This window comes from Sander lucioperca, chromosome 5 (genome assembly GCF_008315115.2).
Source record: "Sander lucioperca isolate FBNREF2018 chromosome 5, SLUC_FBN_1.2, whole genome shotgun sequence".
Lineage (NCBI taxonomy): Eukaryota > Metazoa > Chordata > Actinopteri > Perciformes > Percidae > Sander > Sander lucioperca.
The window spans coordinates 44,722,946-44,734,313 of record NC_050177.1 but is presented as its reverse complement, the minus strand read 5'-3'; the positions used below and the strand labels follow the sequence as shown (position 1 = coordinate 44,734,313).

The window sequence follows — 11,368 nt, the reverse complement described above, 5'->3', positions numbered from 1 at the left end:
GCTGATGTGTATGTGTTACCTCCTTGCCCAGGGGCATGCCGCTGCCCAGAGCAGTGGTGAGGCCAATGATTTTGGCCACGAAAGTTTTTAAGCTGAGGTATTCCTTCATCACAACTCCTCGCAGGATGGCCTTCATCTCTGGAATACCTGAACCTGCAGGGGAGCACAGTGGGCGCTTAGCGCTGACTGTCAACTCATTAAAGAGAAACCAAACTGACCTTTACTGTAAGTGGACACATACTGGCATCACCAACAGACCAAATATGTTACACAGTAGCCTTAAAGCAATAGTTAAAAATTGTGGGAGATATGCATATTACTAATTGTGCGCAGAACTCGTAGAGAATTTCTCTCCCTCCCTCATCTGATACTGAAGAAGAGGAGGCCCCCTGGGGAACAAGCAGAGCCTTTAGGGGCAGAGCCTAAAGAGGTGCAGAGGGGATTTACAGTGTGTCACAGTAGTGTTGCACTGTAGCAAGTACAATTTACTGTAGACACAGGTGTTTACAGTAGGAGTTCATTACAATACAAGGTGGCATCAGTCTGGTAGCAGAAAAAGCAATATACGAAATACGAGAGCTATCAGGGTTTAATTTCACTTCACAGTTTTAAGATAGAGAAGTACAAAAACTGAATTTATTAATAAGGTGTACAGTTTTCAAAGTGTCTGCTCTGCATGCCCAGTACCCCCTGCTATGGGTGAGCCCTTTCTTCCAGGACTCTCAGGGAGCGGGCTAGATTATGGTTTAAATAGGTCCAGAAATCATCTTTTGAGGTCAAATTCAGGCCTTCACACACATTTTAGAACATCTCACATAGAGGCCTATGTTAAAGGAAAGCTCCATATACAGTCTGACTCTTCCCACATCTGACAAAATGTAACCTTGATGATTTTTGCTATTTCAAACATTGATGGAAATTATGGATTTACAGATTTGCTTTGTTGGTAAATGTGCTGATCTTAGTTCATTATGCCATTTTGGGACATGACTGCTATTCTTGTTTCATCTTGGTCGCCTGACTTCAGTGTTAAATCAACTTATCAAATCTGAATACTGTGCTGTACATATGAAAGCACCTTTGTTGTTCTTGAGTGTATCTACAGTAATATAGAGCTGAAACTAATGGTTATAGAGCAATTATTGATTTAATTTATTTCATTACTCAATTAATTGCCTAGTCTACAAAATATATAGATACTGGAAAATGCTCAAAAAGGCCAAGGTGACATTTACAAATTGGCTTGATTTGTCCGAACAATAGTCAAAAGCCCCAAATATCTTTTAACTTATTGTGTAGCAGTACTGTAAGCACAATTCAACACACTTGATTCTATTGTCCCTTTTTTAAATGTCTTTGGTGTTGTATGTTTTCTTTATGTATGTGCTTTGTTTATATGTTTTTGTATGTGTTGGTCGTACCAGCAGCTGGGGGGGCAAGAATCTGGACGAATCCGGCAGAGAAGCAGATGAGGACTACAGGGTAGATGACCCAGGCCAGATACTGCAGAAACACGTAACTGTCCAGACTATTGTATATCCACATCAGTGCTGTGGACACACACACACAAAACCAGGGCAGACATGTAAACCACAATCCAATATACGCAAAATACAAAATACACACAGTAAGAAAGAGTGTTTGCCTGTATGAATATATACTGTACACTTTATATGTCTTGCAAGTATTTAATTAGTTAGGGTAAACATGTCAGGAGGACAAATTGGAATGCGAAAACCCACACACACACACAACTAAACACATGCACACAGAGCTGAATGTACATCCAGAAGAGCTGTCATGAACCATTAAAAGACAGGAACAAATTATAAATTAAATTATATATAAATTATAAATTATAAATATTTGTGTGCGTTTCCTAAGGGCATAATTTCGTTTGAGCAAACAAACACCTATTCCGTGCTCAATAAATGTATTTGCATGTTTGCTATTATCTATATTAATGTGCAATAATAACCCCTCTCACGCAGTTTACTCATGTGCCCTCTCAAAAACTCTCTCTGCGTGCAGAGTTGGAGAGGCACACTTGTAACGCTATGAAAATTTGAGTGTGTAAGAGTTGAGCGCGCACAGAGTGAAGAGGTTGAGAGAGAGGGAGACATGACCCGAGCGTAGCAGCGTCTGACTGCGCGCAGAGAAAGAGTTTTTTAGAGGGCACACGACTTGAGTAAACTGTGTGAGAGGGGTTATTATTGCAAATTTATATGGATAATAGCAAACATGCAAATATGTTTATTGAGCACGGAATAGGTGTTTGTTTGCTCAAATGAAATTATTTTTTGCAGGTGGTTAGTCATGTTCTGTATCCAATTAAAAGTGTAGGCCTACACCATAAACTTCAGATCAGCTCTTACAACTTCCTTCATCATTTTAAGACGTCTACCTTCCTCTTCCTGGAATGTAGAGTTGACTCAAATCCCCCGTTCACATCATCTCCTCCCTGGATGATTAATACCATAAGAGGCCTTCCATCCATCCCTTGATCCACCTTGACTGCTTCTTTCTGCCATCAATCACTCACTCCCTGCTTCCTTTATTCATTCCTTTCCCTCACTTGGTCCACTAACTTCTCCAATCCTTCCCCAACTATCTTCATTTCCTTAGAGCCTACTACTCCCCCTTGCTTCTATCCCTTTAACAAATGTGTTAAGTCACCATAGGCAACACATTGATATCTTCTGCACTAAGTTCCAGTGGTTGTGCCAAGGGCTCAATCCTAAATACAATATAGCTCTATTTACGAGCTCCTGTTGGGCCAGATCATTCAAAAACAAACCTTTTCATTGCAATGTTATACAGTTATCTCCAGAGTTTATCTTCCAGAACCCACTGCAATAAAAACATGTTGGATGGCTCATATGTTTCTCCAGCTGAATGAAATTAATCTGAGAGAACTGCAGGTTCTAATGACACCTTAAATCAACAAAAGGCTTGGACAGATTTATACTAAACTACACACTAACAAGTATAACTGGCACCTGTTTCTTTAAGTCCCCCTCCCGAAAAAGCTCAGTCTGCTCTGATTGGTCAGCGTTTTCAGGTCTTCCGCATCTGTACTGTCATAGTCTCTGGACCGTCATTGCATACAGGAAATGACTGTGACGGCACAGTAGTAAAGTTGCGTCACCCATTTACCTTTATATGGTATAGTTGTGACATCAACCGTATGGAAGTCTCAACAGCTCGTTTAAAGGCACCCTTTCTGAATATGGGCTCTGTGCATTTCTCTGTGGATGGAGCATTTTGATACTTTCACAGTATTAATATAGCACCTCAACCTGCTTTATAGTCAAAATAGACAATCTCACTACAATATGGGAACTTTCATAAATAAAGTTTACCCTTGCATCTTTTCCCTCCTTGTTATTCTCCAACCTTCTATCCCTTCCTCCCTGTCTGGATCCATCCACATCCATCATAAATAATGTATCCCCTCCTTGTTTCTAACAACGCATCCTGTACTTTTGAAATTACATGCATTTGCCTCCTCCTCCTCATTTGTTAACACTCTTTATGCCCAAAGCTAGTACAAAATCCAATCCCTCCCTCCCTCCTTGCCTCACCATGTAGACAGCTGTTGATGCCAAAGTCCATCACCCAGCTGACCAGGGCCATGAGGAGTCCCAGCAGGATGAGGAAGATCCAGTCCTCCCCGACCCGTGAGATCAGGAACTTCAGACAGCGAACCGTGCAGACTACAGAGATGGCAAGAACACAACATAACATGTTAGTGGACTACAAAAACACACACTACAACGACATTACCCAGGAAATGGCACTGAGGTTTGGACAGTGCAAACAGTATTGGATCTATTAGCCAATCTTGGCAACACTGGCCAACAACAGTTGCTGTGTTTCCATCCAACAGCTTGAAGTGCTGAGCAACAGTAAAGATGTTGCTGCCCAATAATCCACTCAATCCTGAATACTGTTTTACTTTGTTTTGATGAGTAGCAGTAATCCCCATAGGGGAGTCAACACATTTTTGAAAATGGTAAATCTATAATTTCTCCTCCAAATTTACTCAGTGGTGTCTGATACGTGATGGATGGGTGAACAATGTGATCGATCTAGAGTGCACACACACATACACCACCCATTGAAACTGAAAACAAAAACTATGGGGAGGAAAGAGCTTGGCAATTTGGGTAACACTTTAATTTACCTGAAGGTTCTATGTTACTAACTATGTTTGACACTAATTATGTGGAAAAGACTGTCATCAAATTTCACTTTATGAGGTTTTTTAACATTAATATGAGTTCCCCCAGCCTGCCTATGGTCCCCCAGTGGCTAGAAATGGAGATAGGTGTAAACCGAGCCCTGGGTATCCTGCTCCACCTTTGAGAAAAAGTAAGCTCTGCTGGGCCGCTCTGGAATCTTACCTATATGACGTCATAAGGGGAAAGGTTACCTCCCCTTTCTCTGCTTTGCCCGCCCATTAGAAAGAGAGATACATCATGGCTTGCAAACAAGCGAAGCATGGCAGTTGGTCAAGGCCACACCCCCACCCTCCACCATGCCCCCCCTCTCTCCTCCTCAATAGCATTTAAAGCTACAGACACAGAAATGGCACATCCTAAGGAAAGCTCATTGTGGGACTGGCTCTAGTGGCTGTAATTCTGCACCAAGGCTGAATTTCGGGAAATAGACTTCAGATACAGTATTAGGGGACCACTAAGGCATATATAAAAGCATCCAAAAAGCAGCATGTCATAGGACCTTTAAAGGAGAACTCCGGCCAATTTTTACGGTAATCTTGATAACTATAAATATTCGAGACCTGTCGATAGAAATAAAAACGAGCCAAATTGGTGCTAGCATCACGGAGCTGCTGCAGCTAATGCCCAGAGCTCCCAGTTAGCTAAAACGGCAGTTATAGGGGCATAAGATAAAGAGTGCCTTTGTGCCTCTTAATAGACACAAAATGCAATTAAAATGTCTGTGCAACATGAACAGGGCCCTTACATAACAACAAGATGTGTTTTCAACTCAGACATTGTTTAAATTCACCTACCCTGTTAGCTGCTAGCTGCCGTCTGGGATGAGTGAGTGTGTTCAGCCAGGCTTCGGTAATAATCATCACGCAGCAGTTCCTTGTGTTTATTTGTAGCATATACATACATTTTGTGTGTGATCCATCTGGTGTTGGCGAAGGAGAGCGGAGGTGTTCACAAGGGAAGAAGCTTGCAGTACGTAAATATGGACAATATAGCAGATATACAACACACGGAAGAGCCTTTTGAGTTTGATGGTCATCCTTATTTATTCGAACCCGAGTATACAGATGAAGAACTAGCCTCACAAGAGTTGGAAAGAGAGAGGCAGCTGCTCAAAGTGCGAGCTACAGCTAGCTTTCAGTAACGCTATTACTGTACAAGGCACAAACATAATTTGGTCAGTTTCTATGTAGTTACATAGTCACTAGTATGGTCATAACCACTACAGTGCTCAATTACCTATTTTTGAGGGGAAAATAAACTACAGTTTATCGCCGCGATGGCATGAACAGCTTTCTGGAGGACATCCACCAGACCAGCGGACGCTCGTTGGATTGTTGCCGCAGCAAGCGAGGAGGGCGGGGAGGAAGCAGAAGGAAGGAAGCCACACCGATTGCCGCTGAATAGCCTCCTGCTCACCAACACCAGATGGATCATACACAAAATGGATATATATGCTACAAATAAACACAAGGAACTGCTGCGTGATGATTATTACCGAAGCCTGGCTGAACACACTCACTCATCCCAGACGGCAGCTAGCAGCTAACAGGGTAGGTGAATTTAAACAATGTCTGAGTTGAAAACGCATCTTGTTGTTATGTAAGGGCCCTGTTCATGTTGCACAGACAGTTTAATTGCATTTTGTGTCTATTAGGAGGCACAAAGGCATTCTTTATCTTATGCCCCCATAACTGCCGTTTTAGCTAACTGGGAGCTCTGGGCATTAGCGCAGCAGCTCCGTGATGCTAGCACTGATTCGGCTCGTTTTTATTTCTATCGACAGGTCTCGAATATTTATAGTTATCAAGATTACTGTAAAAATTGGCCGGAGTTCTCCTTTAAGTGTAGAGAGAAATTTCCTTTAAGATGAACCGCTCCATTTAAACTAGTATTAATTAGGGAGAAGAGCAGAGAGGAAAGGACACAGCCTTGAGGGGAACCGGTGCCATCAGAGAGTCAGAGACGTGTTTCCTCAGCTTCACACGCTGCTTCCTGTGAAACAGGAAGACCATGATCCAGCTGCAGGTGGAGTCAGGCACGTGCAGCTCGGTCAGCTTGTCCTGTAGCAGAACCATGAGGATGGTGTTGAAGGCAGAGCTGAAGTCCACAACCAGGATCCTGGTGTAGGATCCTGAGGAGTCCAGGTGCCGGAGGATGAAATGAAGAGCCGTGTTGATTGCGTTGACTATAGACCTGTTAGCTCTATAGGGGAACTGCAAGGGGTCCAGGAGTGGGTTAGTGAGGGTTTTGAGGTGAGCCAGAACAATGCACTCAAACGACTTCATGACCACAGAGGTCAGGGCGACGGGTATAGACATTTAATCCTGTGATCCTTGTTTTCTTGGGGACAAGGATGATGGTGGAGGACTTGCTGGTATGTGGCATGTCTCCAGTAAGGTGTTAAAGATCTCGGTGAACACTGGAGACAGCTGATCAGACCTCTGTCATCAACTCCCCCGTCTGTCTCTTTCTTTTATTTATTTTCCTCCCTCCTCTCTCTTTTGGTTTCTCCTTACTCTTCCCCCTAAGTTACTGCTTCTCCTTTAAATCATTTTTCGGGCTCTCAGATAGCTCAGTAGGTAGAGCGGGCGCCCATATATAGAAGTTTACTCCTCAACGCAGCGTGCCTGGGTTAGACCCGCGACCTCAGGCCCTTTGCTGCATGTCATTCCCCCTCTCTCTCCCTTTTCATTTCAACTGTCCTGGCCTAAAAATGCCCAAAAAATAATCTTAAAAAAAAAAAAAAAAATCATTCTTCCATTTTCGCTCTGCATCCGTTCATTTCTCTTTCTTTCTCTTCATTTTGCCCATCCAGCCCCACCTCTACCCCGCCCCCCGTATCTACTGTTGCAGCACTTCCATTCTCAGTCCTCTGCAGGCACACAACCATGCTGATTTATACTTTTATAACCTGGCGTAACCAAATTCAGAGCATATTTTTTCTACGAATCTTTGAGTTAACATGTGCTAAACATGAGTTGAATTTGCACCGCAGAGCTGCCACGCCTTGATGCTCATGACAAGTATAGCATGTATAGTTACAGCTTTATTGAAGTGAATTAGGTTTAAATCGTCGTCATGCATGAATGAATGATATTTTTTACACATAATAATCCACAATGATCACATCACAGAAAACTGAAATTGCATGTCAAAATGACATTGTCAGTATTTTTAGAGACCCCCCCAAAATTTCACAAATCACGTTTTCAGGGGAGCCCATGTCTTATTAAGCTTATTAAGCTTATTAGCTCCCCCGTAGTTCGCACCCTGCACATGTGTGCACAAAACACATGAAGCTGCACCCCGTGCAGGTCACCAAAGTGGCAACATGGGAAGTGTCATTGGTTAACGAGTATCAAAGTGTACATGTGTGCACGTGTGTGTGTCCCGTGACAAATGTGTCCATTCCCAGGTCATCAGGTGCTTCTTTGCTCTGCCATTTCAAGCCTGCTTTCACATGACCAATGATGGGTGAGTGGAGGAATATAGACAGGAGGAAGATGGGAGAGAAAGTGAGGGAGAGGAAGAAAGGGAGAAGATAAGGACAAATAGAGGAGAGTAGACAAGGAAAGCAAAAAAAAGATGAAAAAGAAAGAAAAGGAAGGAAGGAAGGAAAGAAGATAAGAGCATGTAATTCACTGTTGGTCGCTAGGCGCCTGTCGGTCACCATAGCATCATGTGGCACCATGCTGAGCTCATGCTGACATCACACCTGTTGAAGCAAAACGCTAATGCAAAATGTGTGTGTGTGTGTGTGTGTGTGTGTGTGTGTGTGTGTCTTGTAACCAATTAAAGGTGCTCTAAGCGATGTCACGTGTTTTTTAGGCTACAACATTTTTTGTTACCTACAGCAAACATCTCCTCACTATCCACGAGCTGCCTGTCCCCTGAACACACTGAAAAAAAACTCGGTCTCTGTAGACAGCCCAGGCTCCACACACGGCAACAAAAACAAACTGGCCAACCTGCACCACCAAACATAAGAAACAATCTTCCAGCGTTCCAGCCAATAACCGACAAGAAGAATTTGGGGGTGGGGGTTGGGGGGGTTAGTGCACGGAAGCACGGAAGGAAGAGAGAGGGAACGGGATGAGGAGGAGGGAGGGGCGAGCTAGCCTTGTTTTGTTTGAAAATTCTTTGAACATCAACAAGAAGTGCCGTCACCCAACATCGCTTAGAGCACCTTTAAATGACATAGCGGTGTAGGTTAACTGGGGGAGAGTGTGTGTGTGTGTGTGTGTGTGTGTGTGTGTGTGTGTGTGTGTGTGTGTGTGTGTGTCAGGGCAAGTTTCTCTTGTCAGCTTAATTTTTCATGTCTGTTCTCAGCTGAGCTCCTTTAACAGACTTTGTTACGCTGCACACACACACACACACACACACACACACACACACACACACACACACACACACACACACACAGAAGAAGAAGAGAGGACTGCCAGGATCACACTCCGTCTAGGTCCATGTCTTTACTCACAAACTTCTACCTTCAACCTGCTTCTGAATGTGCCGCTGTGAAGCTCAATGCTGCACCCTTTTGGCCAGATGACACTAAAACAAGATTTCCCAAAGGACTACTCTGGGTGACTGAACAGCCAACAGTCAGTGAAAACACTTGTTTTTCAGTTTATGGTCTCCAAATGGAGGTATTGGTGGTGTGAATATACATCCGGCTCTGCTGCTCGAAGTTTCTAGTTTCTCTTATGAGGCCAGAATGTTTTACTCCCTGTATGAGCAGCCATGTCAATTGTTAAAAACCCTGACATACAGAAGTCATTCACTAAACCAATTCTTATATAAATCAAATTTAATTCATTGACACTAATGGAACAGAAAAGTGGACATAACAAAAAAGCCTTTGATGTACGAAAGGCAGGCAGTGGTAGAAAGTACCTAAGTACATTTATTTAAGTACTGTATTTCAGTACAATTTTGGGTACTTCAGTATATAAATGTAATGTCGCGTTCCACTTCACTACAATTGAGAGGAAAATAGTCAGTTTTACTCCATTACATTTATTTGACAGCCTGAGTTACTAGTTACTTTGCAGATTAGAGTTTTACAAAATATGTTAAGTTTATTAAATGCAACACATTGTTAAAGATTAAACCAGTGATAAATATAATTTTGGTTCATTTTTCAGCTCTCCTGGACACATTTACTACTGAAAATACTTGGCAATCCTTGTTAAATTTAGATATTTTTAGAGGCAGCACAGAGCTTTCTAAATAGCAATGTCAACTGGTCAATTATTCTGTTCATCTGTTAAATGCACTTTATTCTGGCTGGGTAAAAGAAGCAACATTGTTGATGCCAATGCAAATAAAATGCTCACATGGCCAGTCACAGTAGGGAGTCCTGTATAAAAAGCATAAAAAGCAACTGGACTATTCAGTCCCATGTGGTATTTGTATCCTTAGAACTGCTTACTATATATGTGACATCACTTAAAATCAGAGTTACAGTAAACTTAACGTATTATTGGATAGCACTGGGGACTTTGACCTTCGTGTGATTACTCTTTACTCCATTTACATACAGTAGCTGATCACATCAGACAATTTTACCAACGTACCTTTTGAGGAATTAAATGTGTTAAATGGTTCCCAGTTGAAGGAACAATTGCATTGTGGAGGACGTTAACCATTTAAAGTATAAATGAATGAAAACTGGTAGCAAAAGTGGTACTGGATACATTTTGCCTTTAAATCAACACAACTTAGAATATACTTCAGTTAAAGGTCCATGTAATATATTTACTGTAATAAATCCAAAAATGACCCCAGTGTGTCATCAGCTATTTAGGAGACATGCCAAGTTGAAATACTATCTTTTCTGACAACTATGCTAATGCCAGTATTTTCTCCTTTTGAAATGTTCATTCCGTGATGGAATTTCTGTTTGTGTTTTGGCCTGTGTGTTGTTATCAACTGCCCAGTTTGACAGCCAGGCCGGGGTTGCCAGATATACCTGTAAACACATAAACCCAGCGCGCTACAGCTGTAACATTAGTACAGCCATGATAGCAGCAAACAAACGAACAGGATCAACGGAGATAGATTCTACCCAACCTAAAAAAAATGGCATTTAACAAACCCTGGGTAAATATTGGAGCTGTATTTGAAAGATGGAGACAGAGTAGAGCCCAATAGGACGCCGAGTTGGCTAATTTTCTCCTGAACAGGTAAGCATTAGCTTCAGGCTAATTTATCATGGCTACAAGGGACGGGCATTTTATGTATTTTCAACATTTGTGTACTCATATTGAATTATATAGCTAGAATACCCGAGTTCCTTAATGTTACTCGCAAAAACAATTGCGACACAGCCGTAATTCTTAGTTGAAAAAGTGTGCCTGTCAGTTGGGTACAGAGCTCCGCGTGAGCACAGGCTTTTATGACTGTCAATATAGAAAGCATCTAACGTTAGCTACTCCGCTGTGCTGTGAAGTAATGTCTGGCTATGTGAGACAAGCGTCTAGCAACATTGTGGATGCTGCGGTATCAGCGGGGCAACCAACGTGAACTTCGAGTCTGGGGAGGAGGGGACGGGGGAGATGACTCTCTCCAGTATTTTGAATTTGTACTGCAGTAACTATTTTAAACACTAGCTGTCAGTATTACATATTGCACCTTTAAAAACTTGCTCAACAGCAACTCTTTTCTACTGAACACTCAGATCAACCATAAGTACTCTTACATTATTGTAACCACAATCAATGAAGGATTATGTCCTAAAGACAATTTCTGATTTCAATTTAAAAAACTTAACAGCAAATTGTGGTTGCAAACTGCACCAGCCGACACAGTAACTGCAGGTAGAAAACTGCAGGTAAGGAATCTTTAAGAAATTACCTCCAGGATTACTAAGCCTCCATCTTTTAAATGATGATTCAGAAGTTACTCTGATTGTCTGATCTTGAGCAAAATGATCCACTGAGCTTTTCCACAGCTTTGGAAAGGGCAAAGTTGCCCTGGCTGATGATGCACGACTGGGCTCTGCCTCATAAGGGAATGATAGATGTGGAGTATAGCTGCAGGGGCAGAACCAGTCAAGCTTTAAAAGTCACCAGTTAAAAGCTAAAAATTAAATGAGTAAGTTCTATGAGACGTTTTATTGG

The 11,368-nt window shown here is 42.2% G+C and overlaps 1 protein-coding gene across 4 annotated transcripts in view; it reads right to left on the bottom strand.

The window, feature by feature from the left end:
• The window catches only part of LOC116038903 (chloride channel protein 2-like), a 62,724-nt gene that overhangs the window by 32,962 nt on the left and 18,394 nt on the right, over positions 1 to 11,368 (bottom strand). For all 4 annotated transcript variants that reach the window (XM_036001499.1, XM_031283612.2, XM_036001497.1 and 1 more), the window contains exons 3-5: positions 3,585 to 3,716; positions 1,422 to 1,550; positions 20 to 153 (exon numbers count right to left, since the gene is read on the bottom strand). In XM_036001499.1, the coding sequence (XP_035857392.1) occupies positions 20 to 153; positions 1,422 to 1,550; positions 3,585 to 3,716 (395 nt within the window). The remainder of the gene's footprint in view (positions 1 to 19; positions 154 to 1,421; positions 1,551 to 3,584; positions 3,717 to 11,368) is intronic.